Source organism: Mus musculus, chromosome 1 (assembly GCF_000001635.26).
Source record: "Mus musculus strain C57BL/6J chromosome 1, GRCm38.p6 C57BL/6J".
Taxonomy (NCBI): domain Eukaryota; kingdom Metazoa; phylum Chordata; class Mammalia; order Rodentia; family Muridae; genus Mus; species Mus musculus.
In genome coordinates, this window is record NC_000067.6 from 151,463,833 (window position 1) to 151,484,471 (window position 20,639).

The 20,639-nt window shown below is 42.1% G+C and overlaps 1 protein-coding gene across 5 annotated transcripts in view; it reads right to left on the reverse strand.

Annotated features, from left to right (window-relative positions):
• Positions 1-5,565: 5,565 nt before the first annotated feature.
• Rnf2 (ring finger protein 2) overlaps positions 5,566-20,639 on the reverse strand; it is a 31,594-nt gene continuing 16,520 nt past the window's right edge. For 2 of the 5 annotated variants that reach the window (NM_011277.3, NM_001360847.1), the window contains 6 exons: positions 14,705-14,793; positions 13,040-13,200; positions 12,308-12,523; positions 9,240-9,512; positions 7,806-7,977; positions 5,566-7,585 (listed from right to left, as the gene is read on the reverse strand). In NM_011277.3, coding sequence (NP_035407.1) covers positions 7,484-7,585; positions 7,806-7,977; positions 9,240-9,512; positions 12,308-12,523; positions 13,040-13,200; positions 14,705-14,791 — 1,011 coding nt within the window. In that variant the 5' untranslated portion in view covers positions 14,792-14,793 and the 3' untranslated portion in view covers positions 5,566-7,483. Of the gene's footprint in view, positions 7,586-7,805; positions 7,978-9,239; positions 9,513-12,307; positions 12,524-13,039; positions 13,201-14,704; positions 14,794-17,122; positions 17,308-19,898; positions 20,034-20,639 lie in introns of all 5 variants that reach the window. The other 3 variants (NM_001360845.1, NM_001360844.1, XM_006529269.3) reach the window with 3 other exon arrangements.

A 20,639-nucleotide genomic window follows, 5' to 3' on the forward strand; every position in this document is an offset into this window, starting at 1 on the left:
TTGTTGGTAGTTCTGTTACCTCAGTTAGTTGGGATTAGTTAGAATCTGACTTAACCCCCTGTTAAAACTGTTAAAACATTTCTGTAAAGTATTCTATACATTCCTCATGTGATGCTTTCTTTGCTGTTCAATGAAAAAGAGCAAAAACTTTTTTAAATTTTTTTTTTTGTTAGTTTTTGTTTTTGTTTTTCGAGACAGGGTTTCTCTGTATAGCCTTGGCTGTCCTGGAACTCACTTTGTAGACCAGGCTGGCCTCGAACTCAGAAAATCACCTGCCTCTGCCTCCCAAGTGCTGGGATTACAGACGTGTGCCACCACCGCCCAGCTAAAAAACTTTTTTAAAAAGATGTTTTTATTACATATACAGCAGTCTCCTTGCATATATGACTAAAAGCCAGAAGAGGGCACCAAATCTCATTAAAGATGGTTGTGAGCCACCATGCGGTTGTGGGATTTGAACTCAGGACCTCTGGAAGAGCAGCCAATGCTCTTAACCTCTGAGCCATCTCTCCAGCCCCAAGAGCAAAACCTTTTGTTAAGGATAGACAAAATAACATGCAGGCAAGCAGATTCAGACTCAAGCAACAGGCAGGAAGAGCCAAGGAGAGAATACATATCCAAAATTGTTCTTGGTTAAATAGCACCAAGAGAACGGCTGCAGACATGGCTCAGCAGTTAAGAGCTGACTGCTCTGCCAGAGATCCTGAGTTCAATTCCCAGCAATCACATGGTGGCTCACAACCATCTGTACTGAGATCTGATGCCCTCTTCTAGTGTCTGAAAACAGCTAGAGTGAGTGTGTGTGTGTGTGTCTTAAAATAGCCTTTAAAACGCTGGGCGTGGTGGCGCACACCTTTAATCCCAGCACTAGGGAGGCAGAGACAGGCAGATTTCTGAGTTAAAAAAAAAAAAAAACCTGTAAAAAAAACCAGCTTCCATAGGTGTACATATTTGAAGGCTGTCACCAGGGAAAGGACTGTTTGATAAGTTTAGGATGTACCCCTTGGAGTAAATGTGTCACTAGGGCGGGCTTTGAGGTTTCAAAAGCCCATGTCTAGCCCAGGCTTCTCTTTGCCTGTGGATCAATATATACCTCTCAACTATTTCTCCAGCACCAAGCCTGCTGCCATGCTTCCTACCATAAGGAATTATGCCTCAAACAAGTCCCCAATTAAATGCTTTCTCTTTAATTGCCTTGGTCATGGTGTCTTGTTGGATAACTCCACTACTTTAAGGTCAAAGTCCACCATGGCTGGATAGGCTCCCAGCTGGGCGCACTGTGGACTCCCTTCAGTAGTGGGTTTTTTCCTCTGACCTTGTCTGGGGAATTCTAAGACCCCATACACGCCACTACCCGAGGAATGTCGTGTGGCTGCAATTAGAGTATAGGAACAATTTCCTTTCTCCTGTCAAAACATGTGCAGCCAGCACTTGGGATGCCTAAAATGCTTCCCCATGCTAATGAGACATTCCAGATATCCTAAGCCCCCAGTCAAAGACCTTTGCTTATCTTTGATGTCCCTACCCTCAGTCCCCAAAACTTCCTAAATGTCAGTCACCCTAAGTTCCTCTGCCTACTGACTGCAACCCTGGTGTGCTTTATTCACCATGCTTCCAAACCCCGTTCCATGCCCATGTCCTGATGAGAGCGGGAAGACCCAGTCTCTCCTCAGTAATTACAGCAGTGTCTAAGACAGGGTTTTGTTTCCTCATATTGATAAATTTATTGGTCCTTTTAAAGGTTTATTTTATGTATATGAGTACACCATTGCTCTCTTCAGACACACCAGAAGAGGGCATCAGATCCCATTACAGATGGTTGTGAGCCACCATGTGGTTGCTGGGAATTGAACTCAGGACCTCTGGCAGAGCAGTCAGCTTTAACCGCTAAGCCATCTCTCCAGCCCGTTTATTGTTAATGTATTCAAATCAACTACAATATGGTGAGGAACATTTGAGGTCATGTAAGGAATCTTTAATGTGGTTAGTCTGTGTATGCTGGTGCTCAGGGGGAGGATAGTTCAATTGTTTTCAGATTGCTGGCTACTTGATCCTAAGCTTGATTTTCAAGCTGAAAAAAAAGTCTATAGTTCAAGCCAGCTGCTTGCTGTTGTATATTGTTACAATAGTCTTTTTACCTTATATATTCTGGCCTAACATGAGAGTGCCTGAGTTTCATTTTTTAAAGAATTTTTTAGGCATAACACTTTTCTTATTTTTCTGTTTAGCCTTTTAAATGCCCTTCACTACCTCCCCACACCCACGGTGTGAAGGGAATCTGCTGCCATGGGTCCCTTGAATTGAGGATGCCTTTTCTCTGGCCCGCTAAGTGGGTGGAGGTCGATTAATTCAGTGTGAATGTAAAAATTGTTGGGTTTTTTGTTTTGTCTAATTTTAAAGTTCCTGGAAATGACTTCTCCCAATATTCCCTACCCATTTTAAAATTTACACTGTTTTAGCTCACCAATATTAACCCTAAGTCTTTTGAGACAGGATTTCTCTATGTAACTGTGGCTGGCCTTGAACTCAGAAACCCGCCTGCCCCTGCTTCCTGAGTGCTGGGGCTAAAGGCATGTGCCACCACACCTGGCTAAGTCATTTACTTTTCCATTGTTTGTGATTGGGTGGCATTTTCATTTGCCTGTCTCAAATACACTGTTAATCCTAGTAATTTAAGCCTACTGGAACCTCCTAGTGAGTTTAGTCATTGCCCCCTCTCCCCCTTCATTTCTGTTTTGTGTTGAAGCCTGTTCCCCCAGCATAGCTGTAGCCTTGCTCCACGCCTGCTGGTCATTTCATACTGTTACTGACACAGAAAAATAGCTTGGCTCAGAGCAAGGTGACGCTGACCACATATCCGTTAGGTTCTGAGGTTTGCTAATGCTAAGGAATTCCACAAGCAAAGGCTCTGTGATGGGTTGTATATTCTTGGACCAGGGAGTGGCACCATCTGGAGGTGTGACCTCGATGGAATAGGTGTGTCACTGTGGGTGTGGGCTTAAGACTCTCACCCCAGCTGCCTGGCAGTCTTCCACTAGCAGCCTTTGGATGAAGATGTAGAACTCTCAGCTCTGCCTGCACCATGACAGCCTGGATGCTGCCAAGCTCCCACCTGGATAATGGACTGAACCTCTGAACCTGTAAGCCAGCCCCAATTAAATGTTGTCTTTTATAAGACTTGCCTTGGTCATGGTGTCTGTTCACAGCAGTAAAACCCTAACTAAGACAGGCTCCATTTAGGGACAATCAGGATAAAGGTCAGAACTGTTCTGTCCAGCTAGCCAAAATAGCCTGAGTCAGAGCTGACCCCTGGGCAGTGCTTCCTGCACCTGAGCTCATTTTGTTTTTTTGCTTTTATAAACTGGCCCTAGGAAACTTTTGTGGTTTTAGTCTCTGCTCCCAAGTCTGGGCTTCATCCCTGAACCATCTTGGGTTGGAGTTCGGGTAGCAGACCTGAAGTCTTGGGCACACATCCAATAGTAAACTATCCCTGCTTGACTGAGATCAGTGTCTGAGTGGTTTGTGCCGATCCCCAAACCTCAACAGTTCTAAGCAGGGTCTCACTGTGCCGCTCTGACCGACCTACAACTGTAGACTGGGCTTGCCTAGAACGTGAAGTATCTGCTTCTCCCTCCCGATTACTGGGATTAAAGGCATCACTCACTGGGTCTCCCTGCCTTACGTGTGGACCTGTAGGAGTTACACGTACTGTGTGAATGCAGGGACCTACCCTTTAGAAGACCAGAAGACCTCAGGTTCCTTACAATTTTACAGTTGTGAGCTGTCTTGACGCTGCTACTGTGAACCAGGGTTCTAAACAAAACAGTAATCTCAACACTGAGGCAACTTGCTACCCTGGCCCTCTTATTTTTCAATCAAGACTTCTCTTGGGATTTTCCTAACTTGTCTACTGGTAATTTCCTATTTGGCAAGCCATTTCTTTGTATTTTCATGACTTAACCACAGCGTTTCTGCTATTTGGGCAGGTTTACAAAAGCTAAATACAAGTTCAACGTCTGTATTCCTCATAGATGCTTCCCTGTATCTATGCCTTCCTTTCAGTATACTATTACACTTACACTCTCCTGAGGTAAAAACAGGAGATTCCAAAGTTCAAGGTCACACCTGACTTCACAGCAAATTCAAGGCCAGACGGGGCTACCTGAAACCCTGTCTCAAACACATTCTAGTGACAACTTTGGACATCACAATTCATTCTCCATGGTTTCCTGTTAAGTGACCTCACTGAAGTAATTTTGTAAAGTATGCATTTGTTGTGAATGACCTTAGTTTATTGTCAGTTGCTATCTGGACAGGCTCTGACTCTTCAACTGATAAACTTCCCCCACCTTGTTCAAGTGCTGTTCTCAAGTTCCGATTTTAGCACTCTACTAATGCACCTTATGCTCACACCGAGCAGTTGGTTTCCGTAGCTATCACTGGGAGACCACTTATTTTGAAAGTGGAATAAAGTAAGGAATGACTATGTAAATGCTCTTGATAATGTTCTTGAATGTTCTTAAAACTGTCAGAAGCCTTTGGTTAACTCTAGGTCTTGGAAGAAATTCTGGAACCTTTTTCCTCCAGGCAACTTGTGGCCTTTGCATAGACAAATAGACCAGTGTACTCACTCACATACACTTACACTTAACTCCCTAGAAAACTGTGGCTTTTGTACACACAGAGATACAGATCTGAGTGCTTGCTCACATACAGTTTGTCAACATGACACACACTGGCATCATCAGTAAAGAAGAGACCTCTCCTGAGAACCCAACTCCAGAGTGGCCTGTTGGTGTGTTTGGAGAACATTTTCTTGATTAAATACTTATGGAGAGTCCAGCCACTATAGGTGATGTCAACCCTTAAGAGATGGTCCTGAGCTGTATAAAAACCCAAACTAGAAGCCAGGTATAGTGAAATATGCCTTTAATCTCAGCACTAGGAAGGCAGAGGCAGGTGAATCTCTGAGAGTTTGAGCCAGCCTGGTCTACATAATGAGTTCTAGGACATCCAGGGCTACACAGAGACCCTGTCTTAAAAGAGAGAGACAGAGACAGAGAGGGAGGGGGCACGGCTCAGTGGACCAGGTGATTGAGGGATGGGTGGGCAGAGGAGCTTATGTGGACTGAGTATTTAGTATGTACAGTTTCTATTTAGGAAGATGAAGTTTTAAAAGTACTTATAAAACTTCATCTTCCTAAATAGAATACCTAATACTTTAGGTATCATAAATGTAATTTCACTCCATGGGGGGAACATGTTAAAATGAGTGTTGTGGTTTGCTCTTAGCATACCATTACGCAGGAGACTGAGGCAGGAGAATAAGTTGAGCATCCATCCCAAGGACTGTCTGCTGCATCATATAGAGCCTTAGTCTTCTGTAGAAGCCCCCTCTTCTCTCTTTGCGCCATCAGTACTACTTACTGGCACGAATTTGGTACCAAGCTGGATTCCACTCCCAACGCGTGTACACACACACACACACACACACACACACACACACACACACACACACACACAATGTTCTACCAATTACCTATTTGGCAAAGGAGTACACATCTAATAACTTCACTAAATGATGCAAATAGTTTATGTGCTCCCATAGACAGATAAAAACACATACATTCTCTAAGCACAAAGCTTATAGTCACAAATAACTTTCTGCTTAGATAAAATTTCAATAACCACAAGGAGAATTTAATTATTTAATACAACCACTAATCTAATATGTCACCAATAAAGTCTAAGCAATCACATCACAAAACAAGAGTTATATTCAGCGAACATGCATTAATAATCTATACAACTTAACATTACCCCAGAAAAGGAATTGGATATAAAAGTTCGTATAATTTTTGGTGGTTTTCAAATCTTATGGCACAGATTACCAAAAAAACTGTAAAAACAGATTTCAAATATTTTCAGTAAAATGGTAAAAAATTGAATAAGCCTTTAAGTTTTCATAGTCGGCTCAAGATTAAAGCATCAAGCTGGCCCCAATCTGTCTAAACTGACAGATAAATAGTTAAAATGACTGACACTTTAGTTACAATGGTACCGGAAGTCTCTTCCTTCTATCAAAACCCCTTTGGGTTAAATTTTTCAATGCAAACATGTCTTTGTAAATACTGTGAGAATTTAAACTTAGAGACATATGTAGCATCGGGACAGAAATGAAATCTAAGACATTAAGTCTGACTGGTCAGCAGAAAGTCTTGTGGTTCCCAGACTACCAACACTTTCTCAATACAAAACTAAGGCTTCTGAATGGCTGCCCAACCTGCTGACATCCTTCTACAGAGCTGTCCCATTCTATGTCAATGCAATGTTCACACTCCATTAACCTGTTTCTACAGAGTGTAATTTAGCAGAGCACTAAATTTATAAACACATGGTAACTCAGAATGCAAAGAACTCTTCAAACAAAACCTTTCTTTTCTATTTTTAACTGTGTCATGTTATTCTTGAATTAATAAGAAAAGAAATGAGGGGAAGCTTTGAACATATCTTGTACTTTTCATCAAGGCTAAAGTGCAAAATATCTCCATAATCTCTGGTATTTTAATAGAGAAAAGCATCAAACATACATAATAAAGGGACAGTAAACTCTCAAATGTACAGAGGAATACACATATTTTCACCATCTTAAACTTCTCTTTCTTCAGTGAAACCTGTAAATGAACCACGTTCTCAAAGAACTTTATTCGACTTTTCCCCGTGACCTGAAATTCTAAACTTATAGTGGAAACACATGACAAAAACAAAACATTGCATGACAATGGACACCAAGTTCATAAAGAACCTCCTTTAAATGAGATATTATGTAAGAAAATACCATGAAAATAATAATCCTATGAGAATTGTTTTAAGCACAGTAATTTGAGCCTTGGTCTTCATGAAGATATTACAGTTTGTATAGAAAACTATAAATATACAAGACTTCAAGGGGAAAACATCAGAATACATATTGTCTAACATTCTTTAAGCTAAAAAACTTTTGAAAGGGGAAAAGATGGCTGATGGCCAACTGAATCTTAAGCCAGGCAGAATCCCAGTACTTGGGCAGGAGCATTACTCCAAAGTCAAGGCCAGCCTGTTCTACTCAGCAAGTTCCAGGCTAGCCAGGGCTTTATAATAATGAGACACTGTCTGAAAATATCAAAAAATGGAAGGAAAAAATAAAGAATACAGAACTACAAAAAACTCCTAGTTCAAAGTCTCCTCCCCAGAGGAACCCCGTTTTCTGTAAGCAACAACTTAGAGCGTCTATGGAGGGAGTGGGAGCTCTGAATCACAGAGTCCTTTCCACAAAGTACTGTCTTTAAATTAAGGAGACGGTAATCTAATAGTGTAAACAAGTCTGGCTCAGAAAGAAAACTGAACATATCCCAGGTCTGTCCATGAAAGTAACAATGGTACATCTTTAATAGTAAAGGAATAGACTATAAAAAGTTCAGTCTTAGAATTGACTTTTAAAAGCTCATTTGTGCTCCTTGGTGGGTGCATAATAAAGTTCCATGGGTTTGTTCACTTTCCAGTATTTCTCACTGACCAATTCCAAAGAAAAGGAGCCATTTAAAACCTAAAACAAAAAGAGGCAAGATTATGAAAATGCATGGTGCTCAGTAACAGTGAGACTAAATAAACAAAAGGCCACAGGATCCCGTGCACAGCAGGAGAGATAAAGGGCATCACGGAGTCATTAATCTGCGGCTTTGCTTCGTGGGCCTCAGGGCTCCCCCCCTACCAGACCCACCCAGACCACTAGCCAAGGAGCTCAACAGGCATTGACAAATACTCACGGTGAACTGGCCACTGGCTGTGGCTATGTAAATGGTGTACTGCTTCTCACTGGCTGTATCCAGGTTCATCTGGTTTGATTCTCCTTTGCTTCGAAGTTCTTCTAAAGCTAACCTCACAGCCAGATACTTGGATAAGTGATCAACAGTGGCATTGCCTGAAGTCTTTATGTATCTAAAAGAATAATGCATCGAACATTTCATTTGTAGAGTATATGAAGTTCCTAAATCATGGAGCCAAAAAAACTATACAAAACATGTATGTTCCAATTATTGAAAATAAATAGAAATTAACTGCTCTATAATAAGCAAAGGCAGGTGATGAACACTCACATTCTATATATAATACATGGTACAAAGCAACAAAAATCAAACCAATAAACAATGTACTTACAAAAATTAGCAAACCTTTCAACCTTAATTACTAGAAAAATTACTGCAAAGACAGAAGTATTAAGAATAAGAGCAAATAAATAAAAAAAAAAAAAAAAAAAGGGGCTGGTGAGATGGCTCAGTGGGTAAGAGCACCCGACTGCTCTTCCGAAGGTCCAGAGTTCAAATCCCAGCAACCACATGGTGGCTCACAACCATCCGTAACAAGATCTGACTCCCTCTTCTGGTGTGTCTGAAGACAGCTACAGTGTACTTACATAAAATAATAAATAAATCTTTAAAAAAAAAAAAAAAAAAAGAATAAGAGCAAATTGTTTGTCTTAAGAATTAACATTTCAGCCGGGCGTGGTGGCACACGCCTTTAGTCCCAGCACTCGGGAGGCAGAGGCAGGCAGATTTCTGAGTTCGAGGCCAGCCTGGTCTACAGAGTGAGTTCCAGGACAGCCACGGCTACACAGAGAAACCCTGTCTCGAAAAAAACAAAACAAACAAAACAAAAGAATTAACATTTCAGCCGGGCGTGGTAGCTCACGCCTTTAATCCCTGTACTGGAGAGGCAGAGTTCAAAGCCAGCCTAATCTATAGAGTGAGTTGCAGGACAGCCATAGCCTCACAAAGAAACCTGTCTTGAAAAGCCCCCTCACCCAAGGAAGAATTAACACGAGAAGTACTAATCTTAGGATGTTTGTAAGCATGGTGGACTACTCAATCACTCACTCAACAAATATCTGATGTCTAGCTGCACTCCTGACAGGCACGACAGACAGGTGTGGAAGTCCACCCTTGCCAGTATGAAAGTCAGAGTTTTTCTTCATCACCTGTGAGGTTTGCTCCCCTGTGAAGAGCAACTTTTCATGGAAAGAATATAAGGAGGGAGGAAGGGAGGGAGGGAGAGAGGGAAAACAAACAAGTAATCTAGGCAGTAGTTAGTACATTCAGACTGAATTCTAAAGCTAGGATGCAAGTACTGACTTCATTTCATACACAGACCGTTCTCTGAAACCTTGTGCAACCATGTGACCTGGAAGCAGCGCCCACGCTTACCTTGTCTGTGCGCTGTCGTCCTTTTCCATAAGAGTTGGATGGGGCCTGAAGACTAACTCAATCTCACTGGCACCGTCCATGACTGGATCAATCGCCACTGCTGCATTGTTGTTATCAAGTTCAAGCCCAGAGTCATCAGAGGTTTTGGTCCGTTTGTTACTCGGGCCCGCTTCCTGGTTGCTGTGTGTGGATGCGTTACTACAGTGGGAGCTGTCACCATTATCTTCTGCTCCACTACCATTTTCTATCTGCTGCTTTTTGCCTCGCTGTAATCTAATTAAGGGGAAAGGAATAAAGTTTACATTATCTTTAAGGCGTCAAACTTGAAACCATTTTGTTTGTTTTTTAACTGTTATTTTAATTTTATGTGCACAGGTATTTGTGCCTATAGTACATCACGTGTACATAGTGCCTGAGAGACCAGAAGAGAGTGCTGGATTCCCAGAGAATGGAGTTACACGTAGTTGTGAGCTGCCATGTGAGCTGGGAATTGAACTTAGGTCCTCTGGAAGAGCAACCAATGCTCTTAACCACTGAGCCATCTCTCCAGCCCTGAACTTTAAAAAAAAAAAAGTATAAGAGAAAACTTGACGAGTAAATTTGGTGAAATACATTGTCACTGATTCCCACATGTCCTTCAGAGATCTAGAAGGCTCATCTTGGGAGGCAGAAGCAGCTGCAAGGTAAAGGCAAGCCTGATCTACAGAGCAAATTCCAGAATAGCCAGGGTTAGAGACTTGTCTCAAAAATAAAATTCAAAAAGTATTCACTTGGTAATTATTGAACAAACAAGGACTAAAAGACTAACGGACAAACACTATGAGATCTCACTTCTCTGAGATGTCAATTAGAAGGCAGGTAGTTAGCAGGAGCCAGGAGAAGAGTGAGACAGGAGTAGCAAGCTCTACTTAGAAATGAGTTCCTGTTTCACAAAATGAAAAAAAATTCTGCAAGTTGGTTGGGAAACTATTAAACATAAGTAAGCTAAATAAACTTTATTACTATATACACAGTTAACATACCTTGTTAGATATTTACTGTAATTTTAGAACACAGAAAGGCCCACATGAAGGAAAAACAACCAAAAGACAAATTCAATGTTCAATGGCAACACTGGACCATGTGAAGCTGAAGCAAAGCTAAGGCAACAGATTATGATGTCAGCAATTAAAGAATAATGTTCAGGTAAGAGTCGGGAAGTCACATCTTAGCAGGATGCACTGTCCTGATGGCAGGGTTTTACAATTAGCATATGAAGAGCAATGAACAAATTAAAATTGTGCCCGAATGTGGTGGCTTATGCTTGTAATCTCAGGACTCGAGAAACTGGGCAAGAGGGTCACCACACACTTAAAGCCAGTCTGTACTCTACAGTGAGTTCTAGGCAGGCAGGACTATATGACAAGATGCTACCTCACGGACGAACAGAGGTGGGAAGGGGGAATTATAAATACCTAACGACTAAAGTGCATAAAACATATCTATAGCCAGGTGGTGGTGGTGCACACCTTTAATCCCAGCACTTGGGAGGCAGAGGCAGGCAGATTTCTGAGTTCGAGGCCAGCCTGGTCTACAAAGTGAGTTCCAGGACAGCCAGAGCTATACAGAGAAACCCTGTCTCGAAAAACCAAAAAACCAAACCAAAACAAAAACATATCTATATGAAAGTATTTGAAAAAGTCCAGGTGGAATGTAGACTCCAAAGCCAGTAGATACAGATGTCAGAAAATAAGTGCTGTGGAAGAAAAATAGGCAGGAGGGACAGGAATGGAGTGCTAGACTAACAACAGACTCAGGAAGGAGAAAGAAGTGAGCACCATCTGAGACAGAGGTACAGAAAGAATGAACACACACAAATGCTCTCAAAGGCAGAAGCTAAGCTAAGCTAAGCTAAGCAGCAGTGTAGTCCCCAGTCATGAGCCTGTCACACAGACAGGCCACTCAGACAGCACGGCAAATAAGGGTGGTCACCTGACAATCCGGGTTCCATTCCCAGAACCCACCTGATGGAAGCAAAGAACTGATGCCCACAAGCTGTCCTCTAATCTTCATACGTGGGTTAGACAAGGCAGAGACTGTCTACAGAAGTATTTCACCAAGGATAACTGCATCTCTCATGAGACCAACATAAACAACTATTAAGTCCTTACAACTCATGATTGTGCTACACTCTAAAAAGAAGTACACTCGACATTTAACACTATCTTACTTTCAGAAATATAGTTGTAATTCACAAATGGAACTCATCTTTTAACCTTCATGGTGGAGAGGGTTGGCCACTGTACTTCAGAATCACTTAGAACCTGAGAACAGTATATGGAGGCTCCAACTACTTGATCTGTTCTGAGACCTGAAGCCCTGAGATAAACCTTGTCAAGACATCCTGCTATTGAGTCTTGTGACAGCCATTAAACCAGTGGGCCTTTTACTTATTTGGAAAATTATGATTATCCCTGAAAACTGACTAGCCTGGGAGATAAAAGCAGGGAAACAGAATAGCAGTAAGCCTGGTTCTGATAAAGCCTTACACTGATACGATAATTCTGAAACACTTTTTAACTATCCAGGAGAGGCCAGCTATACACACCTTTAATCCCAACATTCAGGGGCGGGAGCAGCTAGGTACAATGAAGTCTTCAACCCACTCACCATCACACTGAACAATTAACACAGAGCTCACTACAAACTTCCAAAGGGGCATTGTGACAGGGCAGTATAAAGGGGGCTTTAGAACCAGATGGAGAGACAAACCTCTCAAAGGTATGTATTCTATGCAGAAGAGGCACAAGAAGATTGTCTGTATACTCCTCAATACTGGCATGCGTATGTATGTGTGTGATGAGTCTTCATGGGCACACGTATACAAGTCAAAGGGTAATTTTAAAAGTTGGTTCTCTGGTTCCACGGGGATTCTGTGAGTCTCACAAACACAAATTCTAGTATTTTGAATGCAATACTCTGGCACTATGTACAACTATTCTGTCACTGTGTTTAATCTTACAGAAAAAGTACCCCCCTTGTTTGGTAAGTCTCTGACCCCTCGGTCTCTCGCTCACTTGCTCATGTACCTGTTCATGGCCTGTATCTTCAGCCCCTCCTCGATGCTGTGGCTGAGAGCCTGCTGATTGTTGTGTTTGTTGATCCTTGCTAAGACCCTTTCCTGATGCGCTTCATACTCATCACGACTGGGATAAATCTTGCTGATGAGTGCATCAAAGTTCGGGTCTGGCCTTAGTGATCTTTTAGAAACCAGTTTTTTCCGACAGGTAGGACACTCTTTGTTGCTAAATAAAAGAGAAGAAAATTTAGACATGACAGTACTGTTGTGCTAAAAACAAAAATATCTAATTTCTAAATAGTTATTTTTACTATCACAAAAATGTAAACCGGTTAACTAAACTCTCCTTGAAAATCTGATAAACAAGACAATCATAATTTCAGAAACCGTAGCTGATATCACTTGTGAGGGTAGGGGGTGAGGAGAGACGTGGAGACGCCTTAGAACAGCTCACCCTGTAATCTCAGCACTAGGAAGGCTAAAGTAGGAGACTGCATAGAAACCCAAGGCAAGTGAGAACCACATGGCAAGTTCCAGACTAGACTGGACACAATGTACGAAAGCACCTGTCTTAAAACAAAGAGAGAAAAAGAAAAAGCCCTCCAATAACTAAAAACTAGAATCTACACCTTTTAGGAAGGGCTCCAGTTCTGAAATACTTAGAGGCAACATGTTTCTCAGGCTCCAGAAAGCAGTGCTGGGCTGCAGTCTAAGGATCTAGTAATAACTCATTCCAACATACCCACTTCTAAGGGCTGTGATAATACAATCCGCGCAAAACCGATGTAAACACTCCTTTGTAGTCATGGTGTTCTTTAACATATCCAAACAAATTGGGCACATTAATTCACTGTGTAGACTTCTAGGTGAAACCACAATTTCCAAGCCATCTGTTATTGCCTCCTGTAAAAGAGTGACAATCTTTACTATTATTGACAAATTCAAACATACCCAAATACTGAAGATCATAAAAACAAACAAGCATCTATGTGCCAATCACCCAAGTCGCCATGTTCAGCTCATAGCCAATGTTGTCCTAGCTAAAATATTTCTCCAGGCTCTTGACTCTGCATTACTTAAATGCCCTTAATGCTAAAAGGGGTATCTCTGGGAGACACACAGGAGAGAGTATTAGTAGGAAGTCAGCCTGCCTGGTTTATGTGGTGCTGGGACTGACCCATGGCTCTTGATGTTAGAGTTGCTCTTACTGTGTTACAACCCTAGCCCAGAATTAGAAAACATTTTGAAGAATAGCATGAGTTACTTAACTTATAAAAAATATTTTTAATTTTCAAGATTGAAGAATTCTTAGGGTTTAGTTAGGCCTAACTTCGAATTTTAGTATTAAACACTAATTAAGTTACAGTTAATTACTATGACCAGGACTACTAAGGACTGCAACCTGAATTATAAGCCTTTTCCTCCCCTAACCTGCTTTTGGTCAGGTTATTTTATAACAGAAACAGAAATGAAACGCAGGACCACAGCTGTAATGTAAGCATCTGGGAGGCAGAGGCTCGATGATCAAAAGGTTCAAGGGTGTCCTCCGCTTTAACAGAGTTTGAGGACACACTGGGAAATGAGACTGTCTCAAAATTGTTTAATTCCATGAAAGCATCAAAGTTTTAAAAGTTTAAAATATCATTTAAAAATCACCTTTGAACCTCATAAAGTCTAATTCTACAGAGAACTTTTACTTTAAAACAATGGTCAAGCAAACATGAAGGTCAGCTCTAAGTAACTAAGGTTAAAGGTTAAGCCTTTGGATGAAATCAGACTTTACTCATCTCTCCTACTTCTCCTATCTAGTTTAAAAAGTGCTAATAATCCCGGCTATTTCACCTGTTTTTCAGTTGCTCTAGTTGGCACCTCTGCATGTCCAATCCAAGGGAAAATGGACCATGAAAAGTTTTAAGCCTCAAGCCTGCCATTCCCTGGAGTCTCAGCACGCCCACCTTCTCACAACAGTGTCACTCGCCCCATCATTTCTTAATACTGCAAAGGACGTTTTCCCTTGATTCAAGTTCTCATGCATGTAATTTTATGAATATTGAGTTGTTTGGTCTCTTAAATATTTTGCAGGCTAAGACCACATTAGGTTTATTCAGTATTGTTTCCCTGACACCTAACAAAGGCTATGTGTTTATAAAACTTCTCTGTATAATTAGACTTTTTGAGATTCAAAGGTGATTTTTAAATGATATATTTAAAATATTGAAAGTTAGATGCTTTCATGGAATTAAACAGAGAATGTAACTTTGCTTAATGAATGAAGTGTAAGCCAAACAAGACGCAGGACTGTTATGCAAGTTTACTATCACTGCTAAGTTCTATGTAAGTCCTCCTTTTCTACACCCAGTTTATGTAGGCCTATCTCCCTAAATTACAGCAGGATGTATTATATTACCTGAGGTGTTCGTTGTAACTCATACAAACTGAGTTCCCATGTTTTGCTTAATGGTTGAGTTCCATTTGTCTGCACAGCCTGAGACATTTCTAGGAATAAAAAGAAGACCAAGTTTTAGTGTTTGAAAAGGAAATGCAATGGTATCAATGTATATGTATTCCTCAAACTGGTGTCCAAACTTTTATCTTAGAAAGCAATACTTCAAAATACACCCCTCCAGTCTTCAGCATCTGAGAACACCTGAGAAACAGCAAGGTTTGCTCTGACATTACTTACGTCTACCTAGGGATTGGTTCCATCAAAAAGGAGCACAGTGCTTTTAAATTTTGGCTTTTTTTGGTTGTTTTGTTTGTTTGTTTGTTTGTTTGTTTGTTTTTGAGACACGGTTTCTCTGTGTAGCCCTGGCTGTCCTGGAACTCACTTTGCAGACCAGGCTGGCCTGGAACACAGAAATCCGCCTGCCTCTGCCTCCCTAGTGCTGGGATTAAAGGCGTGTGCCACCACGCCCGGCTGATTTTAAATATTTTTAAGAAAAATAAATAAATTAATAAAACCCAAACACCACATCCCTAACCCAGAGGAACCTTGCCTGGGTTCCTGCTCATTCCCTCCTCCTAGAAAACAGTCACTGCTCCCCTAGAATGTATAAACCTCCCTACTTCCCTTTCTCTACCATCAGACCCTTCTTTGAAGTATAATCTTTCTCTTCTCAGTCTGCCTATTGTTAGTTTGTTCCAGCTGAATCCACCACTGGGAAAGTTTAAAATAGAAAATCTAATGTCTAATATATTAAGAGGTGAATCGTATCAGACAGATGCCCTTTGGGGCAATCCATAGCCACATCGCTAGCTTCACTGATCAGAACAAAATAATCATCCACGTTGAATGCATTAGGAAAATTCCAAACAGCTTTGTGTCATAATCACCAATATAGGATTATCATTAGGAGAAACTTGGCTTCCACCTTCGATCTGGGGAGAGAAAAGAAGTACACTGTGTATGTCCCCAACAATTCAACCTTCCTGGACCACCCAAAGAATGGGCTTCTTTCTGTCCAGCCCGACTCTGCAATGCTAACATGAGCCAGGCAGTGCAGCAGCTCTCATGACAACTCAGATGGAAATACACAGTCCCTCTTCTTTGTCTCAGCAAAGAACAGTGGATGAAAATCATTCCAGCTCCTTAGCCTCTGGGGCAGAAAGCAGTGATCTAATATATTTGGGAAATAACTACCTAGTCTTTCCTGACTCCAGTGCTGGAGGGATCTGAAATACTCCTCCAGCTGTCCAGGACAAACCAAGCAGGCAAGGCTAGAGCAGACCAGAGAGACCTCCAAGTCTTCTCTTGCAGACTGTGAAGGCTCAGAAAGGCAGCAACTTAATATGATAGAGGGACATCAAGAAACTACACAGGGGGATACATTCCAAAAAAGGGAAATAAATCACCAGCAAATGGTTCTGCTTAACTGACACACGATTTATATACTGGAAAATTAAAAATAATAGACACATGCTCATCAGGCTGAGGAGACTAATGCACAAACAACATGAAAAGCTCAAAGAGAAGATAAAATAGCTAAAAGATAAAATATCTGAACTAAAAATTTCACTAGAACTCAACAGCTGGCTAGACTAAGCAGGCAGAATAATGGGGTCTGTAGAATGGGGTATGAAGGAAGCAAAAAGTTCACAGGCCATGATGGAGAACCAACAACTGCTTTACTGGAGCTCTCAAAGGGAAAAGGAAAACAGGAACAAATGCGTATTTAAAGAGACCCGTCTGGTTCCTAACTGCCCTGTTATGCACTGCTATTCTGCATGTCCATGACAGACGGACACGCTTCTGTAACCAGAAGCCAGAGTAAACCCTTCTGCTTCACTTTCCCGGGTATAGGCCACAGTGACACAACTAAAAGGGCAAGTTGGTACCAAGGAATCAGAGCCACTGCATCAACAAAACCCGATAAAGAGGATTAGTTAGCATCTTGGAACTGGTTTGTGGGAGAATTTTGGAAAAGTTTAGAGACCCTAGCTAGGAAAAGTTTACAACAGTACAAGCAGAACTTCATGGGTGAATCTGGTAGGAACTCAAAAGTTTCCAAGGAATGCAGAGAGCCAAAGCAGAGCTCACAAAGGTTCAGGTAAAGAGAGCACAAGTGTCACAGGCGAAAGGACACTGTCTACTGCAATGTCTATGTGTTTAAACTATTAAAGGCAACATTTAACAGGGACAAACTAATTAGTTTGGCAGGGAAAATTCAAGATACAGCACATTCAGCATCTGTTATTGCTGGCCATGTTTATTTTTTAGCTGAGTTTACAATGACAGAAGCCAGGGTAGAGCAAAAAGATTCACTTGCCCTGAAATAAGAAAAGTATAGACAAGGATGTGTGCATGAGCCAGGCTGGTGGTGCTCACCTGCAATTCCAGAAAACAGAAGGGACTGCAAATTTAGAGCCAGAGAAATAATTCACAGTTGTTAGCCACTAGGCCTGACCACCTGAGTTCAATCTCTGAGACATATGGTGGAGAGAGAGTGACTCTGAGAATTTGCCACAGCAGCAGAAGAGCATATAAAAACAGAATAGATCCAAAACTAAAAACTAAAAAGAAAAAAACAAAGATTACTCTGGTGGCCTTGGTGACACACACCTTTAATCCCAGCACTGGGAGGGCAGAGGCAGAGACAGAAGCAGGTAGATGGATCTCCCCAGCCGAGTCTACAGATTTGAGTTCTGAGTTCCAAGTCAGCCAGAGTGACAGTGAGACTCAAGAAGAAAGGAAAGAGAAGGAAAAGAAAGGAAAGGAGGAAAGAAGGAAATGGGAATGGCCGGGATGGGCAAATAACAAAATCAAAATTAGCCTACTCTACGCATCAAGACCTGCAAAGGTGAAGTGGGAAGGCCACCAAACACACGCTGCATTGGGATTACAGAAAAGCAAGCCTTAGGAGTACCTCAGAAACGGACCAGGTAGTTCCCAATGCAGTCTCCAGGATGCAAACACTGTAAGCTTATGTGAAAGATTTTCTCTCAGGAGCCTCTGTAGTGCCACACTCCCACAAGGACAATGATATTTTTCCCCCATAGTTCAGCAGCCTAAGCAATCGGAGGCCACTTGTGACCATGGTCTAAGGCAGTGGTTGTCAACCTGTGGGGTTGCAACCCCTTTGTGGGTCTAAGAACTCTTTCATAGGAGTCATCCTAAGACCACAGGAAAACAGAGACTTACGTTACAATTCATAATAGTAGAAAAATTACAGTTGTGAAGTAGCAACAAGATAATTTTATGGCTGGGAGTTGTGCTGGTTTGTATATGATGGCAATATTAGGAGGTGTGGCCTTGGTGGAGTAGGTGCATCACTATGGATGTGGTCTTTAAGACCCTCATCCTAGCTGCCTGTCTTGCTCTGGGGATTACAGTTAAGTGATAGGATGAATCTCAGAAGAGACTTTGAACTTTGGACTTTAACAGTGTTGAGACTGCTATAGGTCATGGGGACCTCCGCAAGTTGGACTAAATATATTTTGCATTATGCTATGTTTAGGTGTGGCCCCCATAGACTCATATGTTTGAACAAGCCTATAGGGGTCAGGGAGTGGCACTTTTAGAAGGCTGCCCCTGTTTGAGTAGATGTGTCACTGTGGGTGTGGGCTTTAAGACCCTCATCCTAGCTGCCTGGAAGCCAGTATTCTGCTAAGAGCCTTCAGACCAAGATAAAGAACTCTCAGCTCCTCCTGTACCATGCCTGCCTGGATGTTGCCATGTTTCCAACCTTGATAATAATGGACTGAACTTCTGAATCCATAAGCCAGCCCCTATTAAATGTTGTCCTTATAAGAGTTGTCTTTGTCAGCGGGCAGTGGTGGCGCACGCCTTTAATCCCAGCACTTGGGATGCAGAGACGGGTGGATTTCTGAGTTCGAGGCCAGCCTGGTCTACAGAGTGAGTTCCAGGACAGCCAGGGCTATACAGAGAAACCCTGTCACAAAAAAAAAAACAAAAAGAGTTTTCTTTGTCATAATGTCTCTTCACATCACTAAAATTCTAAGACAGAAGTCACCATTACATTAAGAACTGTATTAAAGGGTCGCAGCATTAGGAGGTTGAGAACCACTGGTCTAAGGCAACCCAGACACAAACAAAGCTGATGACACAGCTGAGCAATCTATGGAGCTGCCTTGGCAGGCCTGCAGAATAAATACAGCCACTACAGGTCCATGGATCTTCCACCAAAATTTCAAAGGAAGGCCTAGAAGGCTATGTGTGTGATCAATTTGTGACACAGTCAGAATACCCACAGGAAGGAAGCCCCACAATGGACAAAGTATGGAATCCTGAGATACTGGAGTTGCCCAGAAAACAGGCCATCTATCTACAGAAGAATGCTACAGGTAGCTCAAGGAAAGCCCATGCCCGAGAGTTAAGCCACATGGGACAAAAGGCTGTATAAAGGCAGCACTGCCCAATACTGGAGAGCCCAAACCACAACACTACCTGCCCCGGACACTAGATGTGGGCCTAGAGGATTTTATTTTGTCCTGCTGAATTCCAGTCTTGCTTTAGCCAATTCCTTGATAATGTCTTACCCTTCCCTTTAGAGTGGGCCTGTTTACTTTGACGATGTATATCGCAGATTTCACTGGTTGTGTTTACATCTTGTTCTTGTGACAAAATGCCCAACAGAACAGCTTAGCAGACGGGTTTATTCACACAGTTCAGGAGATGTGGTTCATCACATCAGGGCAACAGTGGCAGAGGGTTCGGCTTGTGGAAGCAAGCTTGGGTACATCAAGAAGCCAAGAACTGGGGCTGGCCTGCACCCAGGTGTACAACCAACAGGAAACATAAATAACACACAAAGTTGAAGTTACCCCTTGTGTGATATGTAAAACCAAAAATATAAACATATTAATGGGCACTAACCACCCTAAAAGGCTCATGTGCCTATATAGGCTTGGTCCCCAGCTTGTGGATCCAATAATCAAAAGTGACGGGGTTGAGAGGCTCCTAATCTAATCGACGGGTTAATGTCCTGATGACTTAATTATCTGATGGTATTTCTAGGAGATGGTAGAGATGGTTGATGCTTGACTCTAGAAAGCTGGTCATTAGGAATATACTTTGAAAGACTGTATCTTGTGCCCAGCTCCTAATGTTTCCCTCTGCTTCGAGACCAACATGAAATAATTACCTCTTGCCAGGTGGTGGCAGCACATCCCTTTAATCCCAGCACTCCAGAGACAGGTGGGTAGGCAGATCTCTGAGTTCAAGGACAGCCTTGTCTACACAGCAAGTTCCAGGACAGTCAAGGATATATAAGGAGACTCTTGAAAACCAAACAACCAAACAAAAGAATAAGGTATTTGTGGTCTATCACACACCCCCACCATGATGTCCTGCCCCAGAAGCCAAGTGACCCTAAGCCTCTGAAATCAGAAGCCAAAATAAATACTGGGTGTCTCTGTGTCTCTCTTTTCCAAATAACTGATAAACAGCTGACTAAAACAGCACCTCTCAGCCAGTGGTGGCATACACCTTTGATCCCTGCATTGGCGAAGACAGAGGCAGGTGGATCTCCTTGAGTTCCAGAAGAGCCAAGCCTGCTACATAGGGAAACCCTGACTTAAAAAAACAAAAACAGCACCACAGTCCTCTAGCCCTGCGTGGTGTATGACTGTGGGTCCGAGAGCGCTCTTGAAATAAAAGTCCTTTTGCAATTTGCATCAAGACCATTTCTCGTGAGTGATTTGTTGTGTCTCCTCTCCTCAGTCAGAACGTGGGGGAGTCGTCACGATGTGGGTCTTTCAACGGCACTTTATAACGAATATTTTCTAATTCAATCAAATCTGTACTGGTCCCCCATATGACAAATACCTACAAAGCTCTCTCGGGATGCCTATTCAGTTCCCTGGAGAAAGGGAAATGAAATGGC